The following is a 16573-nucleotide window of genomic DNA, read 5'->3' as shown; positions in this document are numbered from 1 at the left end:
ATGATGACTTTGTTCACCTCACTGATGAGAATTTAGAGGAAGGTAGGCTGAAAAGCATTTTCCAGAGCCTGCATAAGGCCCTAAGGAAGAAACCTGCTAGCCAACAAGTGGAAGACACTGAGCAGTGGGACTCAGGTGGAACTTGAACATGTGAGGCTCCACAAAAATATCACCTATGTTCTCCCTCCTCTTTTAACACTCTTATTGTTGCACAAGCACTAAAAGAGAGGCTAGAGGGGAAAAACAATGTTTATGAGACTAAGTTAAATTATAGAACTTCTGGTATTTTTATGGCTGTAATAGAGCATCTGGTATAACTTAGTCTTAGCTGTTAATGGAAAATTTTCTAATCTGCATACGCAAAAAAACCCAGCAGACATTACTAAAGAGGTTATTATAACAAAAAGAACACTAATGCAAAGGGCAATGTTTCTTCTCATTGTTAATATCAGTGCTAACTATTCCCCTCTAACTTGTATGTATGATCTATAGAAGGTTAATTTAAGATTGTTTATCATTTACATTTCCCATCCATTGCTGTAAATTTCCAAGTGGGATACAATCTAAAGATTTACTAAAATAAAAGTCTATTGGACCAGAAAGCTGTCCACTGTGTTGCAGAGAACATTTTGTCACCATGCCAGCAAGGAGAAGAAACAGATGAGTCCCAGAGCTGATCTGAATAAACTGCCAACTGCTCTGTTAACCAACGACAAAGAGGACATAAGATAGTCTAGCTCTGCCCCCTTTTCCTGTAGAAAATACTTTGTGCATGAGGATGAGGTGGGAATGGCTTAAGTGCTTAGAAAAAAAAAAGCTTAAGAATGCAACATTATGCATTATCTGAGTAACTGCTCCGTTCCCTTGGGCATCATCTTATACTGAACGAGCAGGGTGCTACAGATGAGGATAAATTATAGTGTGAGATGGTACCTCCGCTGTGTACTGTGTCTGTACATGAGTGGTGGTGAGGAACTGCGTCTTGCATCGCATTTTAACTGGTCCTAACTTGTGATCTGCCTAACAGACACCCCCCCTCCCATTTCATCTTCCTCACTACATTTTGAGCACAGCTGATACATGGACTTTTTAATTGTAACCAAACATGAAGGACCAGAATACTATAAGTAGGAAGTTGTAGTAATTCAAATTTGGATGACTGAAAAATATTGCACTTTACATTACAAGTAATATGATAAAAAAGGCACTGCTCTTGTAATGCTTAGCTGGGGGAGTGTTATCTTGGTTAACTATGTTCTTCAGCCAATTTTCTGCATTTCATTTATTGTATCATTGTTGGATATCGTAAAAAGAGTAAACTTGCCATATCTTATGCTATGCTTATAATTCAGCTTCCTCTTTCCTTTCTCCAAAAGCTAATTAAGACTGCAATCTTCCATTGTTGCCTGAGGGTGGGAGGCAGGGTCCTGGCAAGGGGAAGAAAAAAATATTTTCTCATGAAAAAGCAATTCACACAGTTGGGAGAACATTCTAACTGCTATTCTGCTGTACAGTTTCCTTTAGTCAGATTTCTTTTTTTATTAGCTTCTGGCAGGGATGCCACTAGATGGAAGGGTGCAAGATTAATTTCCTTATTACTTAGAGGATCTATAGCCCAAACTGTATGCTCACCTTGCCTTCCCATGAGATAGCCATTCATTAAATGGCCATACAGAAAGACATGTTTTTAAAAGAGCTACACAAACACTTTTGATATATGCCTTGTCGCCTGAGAAGATACACATCCCAGAAAGGTGAATATGTCATGTGTGTATGTGTATATGAGAAAACAGAGACAAGAGACAATATATTTTCATAGTACAGAGAACTGGAGGGTTTTTTTGACTTTATTCTTTGCCAGCTCTATCCATTTGCTGTAAATTATGGAATTATGATCCTCACTTTTAAAAACACACTTTGTAATTCTATTGCTGTTCCAGTCTGCTTTCATCTTTTAGTCTCTTTAAGTAGTTTAGATAGTGCAGTCGAAGTCCAACTTTTCATTTGAGTAAGCTTTTCAGTTTAATGTTTTTGCAGATAATGTTTTGTCAGCTTTAGCTTATAAAAAATGAGAGAACCCTACACAGCTGCCACAGAGAGTCTCCAGTTTAAAAGCTGGAATGTAGTGGTAAAGACTCAGCAAAAATCTTCAAGAAATTACTGTTTAGAACTCTAGTACTGCCAACATCAGCCACACATATAAAAATAAATCTATTAAGTAAAACCAGGATTGCAAATTGTCCTTGTAATTCACAGTGTACCATAATTTGAAAAGAAATAACTGAAGACTAAGGTCTGAAGGTGTAAATTTCATTTTAAATTTTGGTAAGATGGTATAATTTGTTGGCATTCCTTCTCTTGAAGAGGCCAAAATCAACTCTGCAATAACTCTGTGGGCTTTAGTGAAGTTGTGCTTTCTTATAGGAGAGAGAATTTGTCAATCAAATTTGATATAATTTTTTCCTGGATATTATTTAACTGAACTTTTATCTGTTTTCCACAGAACTGTCTTATATGAATGTTGTCCTGGCTATATGAAGATGGATGGTATGAGAGGATGTCCTGCAGGTACAAACTTATTTTCATATGGATGAGTCAGTATATGAGAAGCATTGCAACACAGGAGAATTTAAAGGTGGCCAGTCTGAGATATGAGTGCCTCTTTTTAAGAAGAGTTGCTTGAGAATATGCAACTGCACTTCCATATAGTCAACACAGTGAAAAATCAGCCTGCATTGAATTTGATCATGGTGGAAGGAGTGGAAAGGAACACAGGAGTTTTTAATTTCTCTTACTTGTGCTATTATATTTTGCATAAATAAACCTAATTCCAACAGGGAAGAGTCATCTGAAGTGGGATATATTTCCTAACTTTAGATCCCTATATCTGAACCATCCTTTTATAGTCAATATAATAGAATATGTAATAGAATTAGGCATATCTAGGGCAGAGTTAATCTTGTTTAGATGAATTCATCTAACTTTGGATGTTTACATTAAGATGAGGTTAGTCACATTCTAAAATTGCCTGTTCCTCTCCATGGCCGTAAAAAGAGCCAAGGGTAACTAGCTCACGTGCAGTTGTCTGACTTATAGATGCCTAGAATTAGGAGACATTGCTCCTGTTCTTGTGTAGCAGTGTTATAACAATGAGACTACAGCCATTCTTATTCTCTGGCTGAATTAATATCTGCACAAGTCATACACTGCAAGAGTCTACAATAGCAAGAGTCCTCAGAGGAAGAGTTCTAGTCTACCATGCCCAAATGCTGCCCTCTCACAGAATCACAGAATCACAGAATCACAGAATGGTTGAGGTTGGAAGGGACCTCTGGAGATTACTCCTTTGCAGTTTTTGTGATTATGGATGGCATTTACTCTGCTCCTCCTCCAAAAGTCCCAAAAAGACAAACTCCCATTTCAGGTTGGGTTTGGCACAAAGCAAAATATTTTTCTAAGGAAATTATTACAACATTTGTTTTTGTTTGATCTAATTTTTCAGCTCATTAAACAAACAAAAAAAATAGCAAACAAACATTTTCCATCTGAACATGAGGAAATACTTTTTCACTGTGAGGGTGACAGAGCACTGGCACAGGTTGCCCAGAGAGGTTGTGGAGTCTCCTTCTCTGGAGATTTTCAATACCCRCCTGGACGCGATCCTGTGCAATGTGCTGTAGGTGACCCTGCTTGAGCAGGGGGGTTGGACTAGATGATCTGCAGAGGTCCCTTCCAACCTCAACCATTCTGCGATTCTGTGAAACAGATGTGTTTGAATGGATTCAGAATATATTGACAATGCAATTTTAATCCAAGTGCACTGTTTTAATATTGATTTAAACAGTTTCGTAAAGCCAATTCTATTGTCCAACAGTCAAAGTAGATTTGATTGTGAGAAACTGAATGAAGAATTTACAATATTCTTGTCTCATGTGTTTTAGTTGCTCCTATTGATCATGTATATGGTACCCTTGGTATTGTGGGAGCTACCTCCACTCAGCAGTATTCTGACATGTCAAAGCTGAGAGAAGAGATTGAAGGGCGAGGATCATTCACGTTCTTTGCACCAAGCAACGAAGCCTGGGAGCAATTAAATTCAGTAAGTGTGTGTATGCGTGTCTGTGTGTGTATAAGCATATTTCTCTTTCAGCTAATGTTGTGTTAGCTGTAACAGCTAGACTATTATAAATTAGACTAGAAACAATAGTGAGATTTTAGATATAAATGGACATTTCAAAAGTTATAATAAATGAACGTATATGCTTAGCAGATACATTACTGAAGCTAGAAGGAGAGTCTGAATGTGTTTCAGTAGTACTAAGCAGCTGTAAACAGTTCTTATTTAAGCGCTAGCATGACAAATATTAAAATTGTTAATGTTATTAACGTAGTTTGGGGAAAATTAACAGGAATACCAGCAATGCCAGGAAGTAAAGTACAATTGTCTTACTTTGTCAATGACTCAGGGGTCCTCCTTTTATTAATGCTTTTACTTAAAATCAGTATTGAATCAAAGCACCTTCAGTGACTTGTCTGTGATGAGACCTCTTGTTTTCCATTCGTAAGCAAAATCAGATTAAAGCACCCTGTAAGTAATGCCAGGTCAATAGGTACTGGAAGCCATGTGACTACTAACAGGAAGTATCCATTGTCAAATACACTGAAAGCAGATGTTAAGGTAAAACAGTATGTACATCTGTCTGACTGGAAGAAGGTTCCTGAAGCTTCTAATTAGTTAAACTCCTTTCTTCTTTAGGAAATTCACAGGAATTTGGTTGACAATGTAAATATTGAACTATATAATGCTCTCCACCACCACATGCTAAACAAGCGCATGTTGACAAAAGATCTTAAGAATGGCATGACACTGGTGTCCATGTATAATGGCCAGAAACTGCTTATTAACCATTATCCTAATGGGGTAAGTCTATTCTCATCATTTTTTTTCTTCTATTTGAATTAGAATGCATGATAGAAGAAATTAGGGTTGTAGGGGATACACATCAATTATTTACCTAGGCTGAATTTTATTTTTGAAACATTAGAAATTTTCCAGTTAAAAGTCACTCATCTTTTTTGCCTTAAATGCATGGAAATATTTATGTTAGATTACAGATTACATCAGTAGAAAATAATACAGTGACATTGCTGACCAGATATGGAAAACAAATCTGAAGAACTGCAATAACAAAACGTGAATATGAAATCAATGCGGCTTGCAAAAATCCATTGCTAGCTGAATGCTTTCCAGAAAAGTTTACTCAGCCTTTTAAATCTAATGAGGTTCAGAGTTTACTCAGTCTTTCAAGTCTGACAAGGTTTTGCTTAAATTTTAAAATAAAATTTGAAAGAATAACAGTAAACACATGAGGCACAGTATATACATTGCCAGTCCATAAGAATGACATTCCAAGCGTATGATCAAATGAATGCTTAATCTTCTACTGCTCAATTCTTCAAACACAGGTTGTTACTGTTAACTGTGCCAGGATCATCCACGGCAATCAAATTGCTACCAATGGTGTCGTTCATGTCATTGACCGCGTCCTGACCCCTGTTGGAACTACCATTCAAGACTTCATTGAAGCCGAGGATGATCTTTCATCTCTCAGAGTAAGTGAACAAAAATAAAAACACTTCTCTGGTCTTGTAGTTTTTCCTTCTTTTTTTCTATTTGTGTATGATGCCTAAATGTAAGAAGGATTAATTCAATAAGGGACAGAAATAAAGTAAACTAAGAACTCCTCCAGCTAATACTGCAAAGTCAACTGTATAAAAAGACAATGCATAATTTACATGAGTTTCTGGTTCTGCTCTTTTGTGAAGGTTGCACCTCATATCAACATGTCGTGTCCCTTCTCATAACAAGTTGTGCCTTTTTTTAAAGTACTGAGGTAATGCAATTCATGAACATAAGCTGCATATCTTGCTCTAGATAAATATTATTTCAAAATGGACAGTATAAAGTGGTAAGTTATTTTTTTGCAGAACCTGATTCTTAGCAAGTCTCAGAGCACCAGTAGAGAAATTAATTTCCCCTTCTTCCAGAAGTGAAGGATTATTTTGTAAATCTTCCTTCGTAAATCACCTTCTCCTTCACGAGAAAAATTAGGAAATGCAAGCTTCTCTTGTATGATGGTGATGAGGAAAGAAATGAAGAAGATAAGAGGGCCTTTTTAAATGCATTTCAAATATTTGAATTTCTTCTTCTTTTTTTTTTTTATTTCAGCATCCCTGTTAAGCAGATTCAGCTATCTGCTTAGCCTAATGGGATTTCATACTGCACATGATTAGCAAAATATGCCAAGGTTTTGTAAATAGTTGTTGTCCTCTTCCCTCCTCTGCCTCCTTGATAAATACAAAAAATATTTCAAATACAGAGGCATAGAGCTGAAAAAGACCCTCTGAATTCCCCAAATCCAGTCCCTTACTCTTAAAGACAACCACATCATTTAATCCCTTTATAAAACTGAAGGTAAAAGCCAACCCTTTCTAGTTTCCACTTGAAAAAGAGGCTCTCTATTCATTTAATCTTTTTTTTCTGTGCATTTTTTCTTGTATTTTTTTCCCCATTTGGGTTTAACTTTCTTGAACTATAAGTGGACCTTTTCCACATAATCCTAGATAAGGTCTTACCTATTCCTTTTATATTAACTTGCATACCTCCCTAACTCTGCTTGAAAAAAACTTACTGTTTTTTCAGATACATGTTAGCATCATGTGTGTTTTCCTTTCAGATGSAACACTTCGCACACTGCTCTTCTGACTTTTTGAAAGATGAGCTCCCAATTTATAGCACACGTACCTGCTAATTCTGATATGCGTGCCTCTGCACTTCACACTGCTATATTTCACAGTTCCCTTCAGTTCTTCCTGTACTGTAGCCAAGATCTTTCTGTGCATTCACTATAGCTAACAAGTATGTGTCAACAGCAAATGTCACTAATGACTTTTGCTCCAAAAGCAAGGGTGCTAATGCAAACATTAAATAAAATCAACCCTGAGAGTTCTTGAAAAATTCTAGTGGTAGTCTCTCTCCAGCATATTTCTTCTTTTAGGATGGTTAGACCCATCTTCCAGTTGGCCAGTTTCTTACCCACTTCATCTTTCCATCTTAGGTTGAGCTAATAGTATTATGTATTGAACTGAGCAAATGCTTTACTAAAGTCCGGATACATTCAGTTTTACATATGATCTTTTTCTAGAAAATCTGTTCTCAGTTTATGCTGGCATAATCTATCACATTACATTTTAATCCATCATATATTCTCACAATATCTTCAGCTATTTTGTCCTTCATTTTTCTTTCTTTTTTCAGTCTTTGATTCTAGTGAGGACAGGCTATAGCCACCAAAGAAATGAATATTGTCCCAGTGTTCTGGTTTAAGATTTATCCAATGATGGAAACTCATGAATTGCAAGGTTGTGCAGAGGAGATTTATAGTCAAATTAAGAGGATTTATTTAAAGAATAAGAGGGAAATTATAATTTTGGGGAAAATACTTAGTTTGGTTTTATTTCATTCAGACTACTTCCCTCTGCTTTATTACCAGAAAGTAGAAGTGGGCTTTTATCAGAATTGTTTATCTTTATGTTTTTATTTCCAAATCTGAATAATGTTTTAGGGATTAAAATCCTGGAGGTACTTTTCCTGGCCTCAAAGCTTGAGGTGTATTTAATCAAATTTGTTATATAGCTGTATAACAAATCTTCTATTATTCCAGGGGCACATTAGTGGCTTTGATAAATCTTTGCTTTGATCTTTAGCAAAATTTGCCATTGAATATGGCAAAACCTATATTCAAAATTTTCAGCTAAAAATTCAAGCAATTATAATAAGAATTTCTGCCCTGTTGTCAGCTTTTTCAGGATGTTATGATTAGTATTAGCTAAATTAAGCAGGTAACTCAGCATATCAAGACATATTTTTCCCACAAAATTCTATTTTCTATTATTTTTTGTCATTTTGCTTTTTAACACATCTTTCTACTTAGCACTGATTTCAATCTAGCAATAAAATGCTTGTGGACATTTGGTGAAAGCACAGGAGAAATTCTGTGATAAATGCTGCTTTCATAGCAGTTGTCATGCTATGGACAGCTCACGTAGCTTTCAGCCTGAATTTAATGTTAGCGTTCAAGAACAAGATTCGACTTTTTCAGGATTCTAAATTAAGGCACAAAAGGTGTGAGTTCTTTTGTTTGTGTTTTGTTTTCCTGTGCCCAAAAGGCTAAGGTATTTGGGTGATACTTATAACCAAATTTATTTTCTAGGCTGCTGCCATCACATCAGATGTCTTGGATACCCTTGGAAAGCCTGGTCATTACACACTCTTTGCTCCTACTAATGAAGCTTTTGAGAGACTTCCAAGGGGGGTCTTAGAAAGGATCATGGGTGACAAGGTGGCATCTGAAGGTATGTCGAAAGTTTTTTGCAAATGACAATTACAGGTGAGTAGATCAGGAGGTAGGAACTATATTATCCTTGTATCTCTGAAATTATTTTTTCCAGTTACCTAAGGATTCAAGTTAACTGAAAACTTAGTTTCTAGAACTTTTTAAAAGAAACTTTATGTGAAAATATAGGTACTTGAATGTTTTAAATAGTTTGGCTGCATAGATCAGATATAGATTCCTACCTCTAGTAATGGAGGGATATCTTAATTTGGAGTTTCCCTCATAAGACTGAGGGAACACATAAACTGCTTTTCCATATGAAAAGGACATGTTCTTTTAAAAGTCAAATTCTGCCATGTAAATGGAGGTGACATTATACTATATATTCTGACAAACTACAACAGGCAGCTCATCTAATCTTCTGGGAGCTACAATACAAATAAATAATAACTGAAACAATCTGTTATGTGAACAGTAATGGAATGAGCCACTAATAAATGGAAGGCTATGTTACTGTTAATGTGAAGTGAATCTTAGATAATCTCATTTTAACCTCTTTAACAAAAATGCAGGCCACTCCTGCTTCCAGTGATCCACCTTGCTGCTCATCAGTAAGTATTTCAAAACTCCAAATTACTTCTACCAGGAATCAGGTTCTTTAGACTTGAATACTTTGGATACTTATAGTGTTACTGGAGCAGTGTCCCTGTTGACTTCTACAGAAGCAATGCCTGCACTAGAACTGCAGTATCAAGCCTTTCACTGAGGATCTAATAAGAATATGCCAGAGAAATCCCGAGATAATCCCAAGAACTTCACTAACTACATCTGACCTATACTCTTTTGAAGCAATTCCTTATGAAGTGCTATGTGACAATGGATGAGCAGCTTATTTCATCATGCAGTTTTGACATTAGAGAAGATGGCAGTTTTCCTCTTATCCAGGCTGAAGAAGTTTACAGGAAAGGTCAAGAAAAGAGGTGATGTTGACTCCATATTTGAGCAGAGAGATTGAAGATTAGAATATATTCTTAAAAAATACTGTTGAGCAATAAAGTTCAGATACATCCAAACAGATTTAAGGTAACATACTTGATCATCCAGAGTTAACAGACAAGAAAAGTGCATCTCCAAGGGATAATTCAGACCTTTGGGATATATCACTCTCTGGAGGCACCTCTTTCTTTCTACATGCAAGCTTTGGTTTCTGACTGAAGTGCCCCAACTAACTGCCCAGAATTAGATGACATAAATTCAGACCTAAGTTTTACTCCTTTAGAAAGCTGAATAACAACCTTAATACATTTACCTGTAATTATGTGACATTTAGGGCTAAGAATACTACAATAACCAAGTCAACAAATGAAAAGTAAGCATCTACATTTAATCAATACTGACTAACTGCATTTGTACCTCAAAAAATTTACTTTCCATAAAATAAAAAAGGAAGTCCCATTAGAATCATTACAGTTGGAATTATACCAAACATCCGTCCCTCTCATTAAGGAAAGGGCAGTTACTGTGCCATGTAGGACTGCATTTTCTTCTTGCTTTAAATTGCAAGCAAAGAGACCAATTGTTTCAAGAGGCACATACAAGCAGGATGTCTGGAAACATTATGTGGAAACAGTGGAATGAAGTCTGAGACTGTAGCGTAAAACCATGTTGTAGTAACTATTTAAGGTGTTTAGAGACACCATTAGAGAATCCTCTTAGAGGTGGGTTAGATATGCAAAGGATGCTTTTCTTGGCTTATTCCATTTAGTCCTCCTTCACATGGGCTGAAGAGTCCCAAGATTTTCCCCCCTCCCAAAACAAGAGGTGAAGGACTGAAATCAACAGTCTGTTTCTCATATACTTATTGAAAGGAAAAAGTAAAAGCAGAGCTGCTACTGATTCTTTCATAAAGACATGTTTTCTTGATATTATTTGTGCTGCCTTCAGATAAATTCTCCGGGTAGAATAGATAGCAGCTGGAACTTCACAGGCAATCTTGAAGTTGGAACTGGCTACTTAATTCTGTGGTTAATTCTGTGATAAATGTGTTTAATCCTGGAGTCCATCATCTTCACTGGAACCAAATGTTCTCTGAAAACTTGCATCACATATGTATGCTGCTGTCTATCCCTGAAATGACTCCATACTAGGAGCTTCCTACATTGAGCTGTTGAGGTTAAGTCCCTTTCCTCAATTATGAGCTCCACAACAATAAGTGAATTTTCCATCAATTCATTATGGCCAGATTAGGTCACTGTGCAATATCTCAGCAGAGGCCAGTGGAAAGAGGGATCTGAGCTAATTTTAATGTAAAATAAGGGCCAAAAATGGAACCCTGAAATAAGGGTTTGGGGTTTTTTTTTCAGTTTGTCTTCAGGAATTTCAGCTGATTTTCTTGGTATCCATAGGGGATAGCACATTGAATCCCTATGCTATGGTAACGCATAACAAGAAATAAATCTTGAGCTTGACTCTGAGCAGCCAATAGAGTTGTGTACTCTGAGGTCCATTTGAAGCAAATCATCTGCAGCCACTAGAGTATATTCTCTCATATACACAGATCTCAACATAATAGCCCTAGTTTTCATAAAATAAGATATGCCAAAGATTTCTAACCATAGATGTTATTTAGAGGTCTAAACTATCAATTTTCTTGCAAGCAACTTTCAGTAAAGAAGATGTCAGTAAATAAGCAAGGGTTATGTCAAATTAGCTAGTAAACTATTAGAAATTGAAATTAGATATTAGAAATTGAAGTGTTAATTGAAAGCTATTTAAACAATGTATTAATTTTTTCCACTTGTATCCAAACACCTACACATGGACTTTCTGCTCTTCTCCTTGCAGCTCTCATGAAGTTCCATATTTTAAATACTCTCCAGTGCTCTGAAGCTATCATGGGTGGAGCAGTCTATGAAACCTTGGAAGGAAACACAGTTGAAGTCGGTTGTGATGGTGAAAGCCTGACTGTGAATGGAGTGAAGATGGTGAAACGCAAAGATATTGTGACTAGCAATGGTGTTATCCATCTCATTGATCGAGTGCTAATTCCTGATTCTGGTGAGTGGTGTATGACAAGTTTCTTACACTGAAGAGGTTTTCTACAATCTTACCTAGATTCCCTCACATGTATTGTCATGAAAAAGAATATGTGAGTATGGACAATCCAAATCAAGAGAACAAATCAATTATATGTTAAAAGATCTTTTCTTATCTCCTTCTTTAATTGCAGCCAAGCAAGTCATTGAGCTTGGGGGTGCCCAGCAGACTACCTTTACAGACCTGGTGGCACAGCTAGGACTGGCATCTTCTCTAAGACCAGAAGGCCAATACACTCTCCTGGCTCCACTGAATGGTGCTTTTTCAGGTTAGTAGCCTTAAAAGATTATACTTTGAACATCAAATTAAACAAAAAGAATATAAACCACCCTCACAGTTTTTCAAAATAATCCCCAGTCCTTGTTCCAAGTCCCAAGGAAAGAAAGCAGCTGAGAATAAGAGACTCTTTATCCCTTCAAAATGCACACTGTGCAGAGAGACAAGACAAGCCCAAGCACCAGCTTGCACAGATTATTTACAGTGGTATCTTTTGCTAATGGAAATATGATCACTAAAATAAGCTACCAAACAGGGACTGACAGGTTGTGAGGAAGGGAAAAATATATTCTTGAACTGCCAGTTCGCTTAATCTTTGTGTCACTTATATTAGATTCATTACTGCATTATTTATTCTCAACTTTGTGCAAGGAGATTGATGTTTGCCAGCCCACTGAAACAGAGAGAGATTGGTACAAATACACTATAAAATATGTGTTTACATAAAATATGTTTGCATATCTGCAGAGGTGACTGCATGGACATCCTGCTCTCCCCCAAGGATTTACATATTAACTCACCACCACAGAAGCAATTTGGAAAGAATTTCAGATGCAAACACAGAAAACAGAAGTTGTAATAAGAAATTCAGGAATAATTTAGAAGATGAAGCAGGCCACATATAAATCATCTGCTATATCATTTCTAGTAATTAATCAAAGCTGTGTCAGTTGATCCTTTTTAAATGTAAGAAAGGACAATTTGCAAAAGCTATTTAACAATTCATTTTTTATTTACCCAGATCTTTTCAAATCTTAACTTAAGCATTTCAAAGAAAGATCCAGTATTTGCATAGTCTTTTAATACAGTGTCCACAATTAACCTTACTTGAATGAAAGTTTACTGTATAAATCACTATATATTAATAACTAAATTGTTTTGTAGATGATACCTTAAGGATGGACCAACGTCTTCTAAGAACAATCCTGCAGAATCACATTATAAAATTCAAAATTGGGCTCAATGAACTGTACAATGGACAGGAACTAGAGACAATCGGAGGAAAACTGCTCAGAGTCTTTGTGTACCGCACAGTAAGTGAATGGGACTTTCTAAATCTTGTGTCAGACAATATAACTAAGACAAGGGAGCAGCATGAAGGAATAAAAGACAAAACTGAATTAAACCTCTAACGTGTACTATTCATTACCAGTATCTAGCAAAAATATGTTCTGAAGTGAGGAAAAAATGAAAATCCAATCTTTATCTATGGGGCCTTTGCATGGAAGACTCTCTGGGAAAAAAATAAACAGGAAAAAATAGTCAAGTTTGGAAATATTTATATCATACTAATTTACTCCAGATTTTTCTACTTTCGCTTTTTCAAATGAGATCAGATTTCCTGGAAAGAACACACAATTTGACTGTAAGAAATCCACATTAGTATTATTTTTAAAACTAGGAGTCTGGTGGGGAGTACACATTCATCTCATTTTCTCAAATACATTTAAATGCATAACACTCAGTAAATGGCTACACTTGGGTGTCTTGTCTTTCTCTTAATTAGGCTGTATGCATTGAAAATTCATGCATGATAAGAGGAAGTAAAGAAGGAAGGAATGGTTTTATTCATGTCTTCAGACAGATCATCAAGCCAGCAGAAAAGACACTGCATGAAATGCTGAAAAATGATAAGCGCTTTAGGTGAGTAGCAAGTCTGACAACACTGAGATTTTCCTAGATAGTTAGTATTAGTACAGCTGATCTGAGAAATAGTTGCAGACTGTGGGTTTTTCGGGGGGCGGGGGGGAAGGGGCATTCCCTCCTGCAAAAAAAAAGGAGAGAAAAAAGAGAAGAAAGTGTTTTTCCACAGCTATATGCTGAAAGAGCTCCCAGGCTTTATACAAGGACAGTTGTTTATGACACTCAAGTGTCAATACGATGCCAGGATCTTGTCCTACTTGTCTTTATCGGGAAAGCTTTTCTGAGCAATTTAGCAATGATTTTTCGCCTGATACTGGTCCTCTCTGCTAAACAGATAAGAGAGGAGCAAGAGGCCAAAAGGATTAGATGACATATCCAGAGGTATAAAGGTAACAGAGTCTGAAGGTTTAATTAACCAAAAGTACAATCCCTTAACAGTGCAGAGTAATAGCAGGCCTATGCCCCGCAGTATATATTTCTGCTCCCCTTACTGTAAGTATCTTGGTCTTCATCAAGAAAGTAATCACTCCTGGAGTCCTCCCTTCATTTCTGTGACCTGTGGGATTTTTTTTCAATGAACTTGGCAGTGGTCAAGGTTGCCAATATTTTTTTTCTCAAATCCTTTCTTCTTCAGTCTACTACTTTTAGGACAGTCTTTTTTTTTTTTTCCCTCTCATTTTCCTCCTCCGCTGTCTTTATTCCTGGGAAACAGTGGGAGTGTTTGAAGACCAATGCACTACTAGAACAAATGAGGTGGCTAAGTAACTGGACCAAAGAATAGGTACTCAACTTCAACAAAATGCATTTATGGTTTGTTTGTTTGATTTAAACAGCATTTTCCTCAGTCTGGTGAGAGCTGCTGATTTAGATGATGTTCTGTCACAGCCTGGAGAATGGACTCTGTTTGTTCCAACTAATGATGCCTTTAAAGGTTTGACTGATGATGACAAGGATGTATTGATAAGTAAGTGGCATAAGAAAATTAGAAATGTAACTAAGAAGGGTAAAATCCTGGCCTGTTGAAATCAATGGGAAAGGTGTCTAGTATAATTTTTACACAAAGGACATCTGATAACCTAGTTTACCTTTTACGTACAGCAGGGCATATAACTTACCTAAATTAATCCCTGGCAGGCAGAGAAAATATATTTTTGGAAAAAAAGTATCCAACCTTAATTTAAATTTACCCATTAGTCTTGTTTCTTGATATATTATTCCAAAGCATAGTTACCTTCCAAGTTCAAATCTGTATTTCATTTTAGCATCAGCTTTTAATCATTCAGCCTTGTTATAGACTTATTAAGCTGTAGAGTCTCCCATTATATCCAATTTCTATTCTTAATATAGTTACTAACTGTGATCATTGCATTAAAGGATATGCAGTGTGGCTCTCCTGGTTCTCCTGCATTTCCTGCCTTTCCCCTTTCTTTTCCGTTCCCTCCTGTCTCTACCCAGCAATCTCTGACATCACCCATGCTATAAGAAAGTTGTATATTGGATATTTATTGCTAGACCCTAATTTATGATATTTCTTTCCAATTTACACCTTTAAACTCTGGACTATGTAGATTATCACAGCATTTGAAGCAGCTTATTTAATGTCATGCTTCATCTGAGTAAGAGAAGGAATGCACAGTGATTGCTTCAAACTCTCTTGCAGTATTTCCCGCTAGAGGGGTAGACTGTGGCCACAGCACTGCAAACATTTTTAGATTATTTTTGGTTAATGTGAATCTGGCCTATGCACAAGTGTGAGAAGAGTGGTTGCTTTGAATTCCACATGCAGGTCAGTCACAGTTTCCACTCCTGCACTTTTCCGATCAAAGTTCATAGACATGAGGCCAAATCTCATGAATCCTTAATGACTTCAAAGGGTCCAGCTCAGAGCACTGATGAGCAGCTGCCCTAGCATAACCCAGCTCTGTATAGCCTTTAACTCACTAATGAGGCACAGTGAATGTAAATCATCTCTTCAGCCATTTAAAGTTATATCTCTGGTCTAAATTAGCTTCTAGTCTCTCTGCTGACTAACAGTAAATTAACAGATAGCCTAACTGACTAACAGTAGACAGCTGTAAAGTGAGATGAAGCTTTCTCAAGGTTGTGAACAGAAGTGACTGGATAGACATACCATACTTCAGTTTTTATCTTTAAGAGTATATTTTCTTAAGAAGCAAAAGAAATTGAGTTTATCATGTCTGTTATGCTGTGTCTTCAATTCACAACTTGACTTTTTATCCAAGGTCTGTGTCATTTCGGATTAATTCTGCATTTCAGAATACAAATATATTTCCCATTCTGGTTTTCAAGGGTTTTAAGGAGCTTTTCTTATCACTGTAGCTTAGTTTCTACTTACTTTCCTTGGCAGCTGTCTGAGATCTTAACCTGCCTCACTGATTTTTGCAATTGAAAGTCCATTTTTTGTGTCAGATTACTGTCTGTAACTCTATTCTGGCTTTCTTTCAAGACGTTATGTTACTTTCTCTGAATAAATTTAACCCTAAAATATGTAATTTTTTGAAGAAATATAGAAAGATACTCTCAGGACAAAAAAATGATATTATTTATAATGGAGTAAGCAATATTGTATAGAACAAAGGAAATCTGACAAAGACAAAAGAACATTTAATTGCATTTCAGTAGTGAAGCCAATTGCAAGATCAGTGATCAAAGAAAACAGCAGAAAAGGGAAAATGTTCACGGAAAGAAACACCAGGAAAAATTTATAAGCAGATAGTATTTCCATCGCAATTTTTTCAAGGTTTGAAACCCCTAGTAAGGGCAATAAATATCAGCATGTAATGCTAATATGCAAGATGTAATAGAAAGGATCAATATTCCATGTAATGTAAAGCAGATGTGTTTTGAAACTGCTCCGCTTGTATCCCATCTCCTGGGCAGATTGTGGGTAATGCTGCAGCTTTGGAACAGCCCATCCTGTGACTCTGAACCTCTGCAGACCCTGAGCTCCAGGGAGCCCTGCCAGGACACTAATGTAGACTCCAGAATCCATTTCCTTTCTTAGACAATCTTGAAAATGTGGGCCTTTTTTTTTTCTTCCCAGATAGGAATGAAACCAAACTTTGAAATGTGGAAATTTTCCACAAAATAAGGTTGTTTCCCCTTCCTCCATTTTTCTTCTACACTGCCTCTGTTCTTTA

At 36.5% G+C, this 16573-nt stretch overlaps 1 protein-coding gene across 1 annotated transcript in view; it reads left to right on the top strand.

The window, feature by feature from the left end:
• The window catches only part of POSTN (periostin), a 37072-nt gene that overhangs the window by 5181 nt on the left and 15318 nt on the right, over window positions 1-16573 (top strand). The window contains exons 3-12 of the mRNA XM_026081355.1: window positions 2504-2568; window positions 3942-4099; window positions 4757-4921; window positions 5467-5613; window positions 8274-8415; window positions 11241-11453; window positions 11626-11760; window positions 12654-12802; window positions 13276-13412; window positions 14246-14376. Of these exons, the coding sequence (XP_025937140.1) occupies window positions 2504-2568; window positions 3942-4099; window positions 4757-4921; window positions 5467-5613; window positions 8274-8415; window positions 11241-11453; window positions 11626-11760; window positions 12654-12802; window positions 13276-13412; window positions 14246-14376 (1442 nt within the window). The remainder of the gene's footprint in view (window positions 1-2503; window positions 2569-3941; window positions 4100-4756; window positions 4922-5466; window positions 5614-8273; window positions 8416-11240; window positions 11454-11625; window positions 11761-12653; window positions 12803-13275; window positions 13413-14245; window positions 14377-16573) is intronic.

This window comes from Apteryx rowi, unplaced genomic scaffold (assembly GCF_003343035.1).
Source record: "Apteryx rowi isolate R43461 unplaced genomic scaffold, aptRow1 scaffold_546, whole genome shotgun sequence".
Lineage (NCBI taxonomy): Eukaryota > Metazoa > Chordata > Aves > Apterygiformes > Apterygidae > Apteryx > Apteryx rowi.
This window is presented reverse-complemented; position numbering and strand designations above follow the sequence as displayed.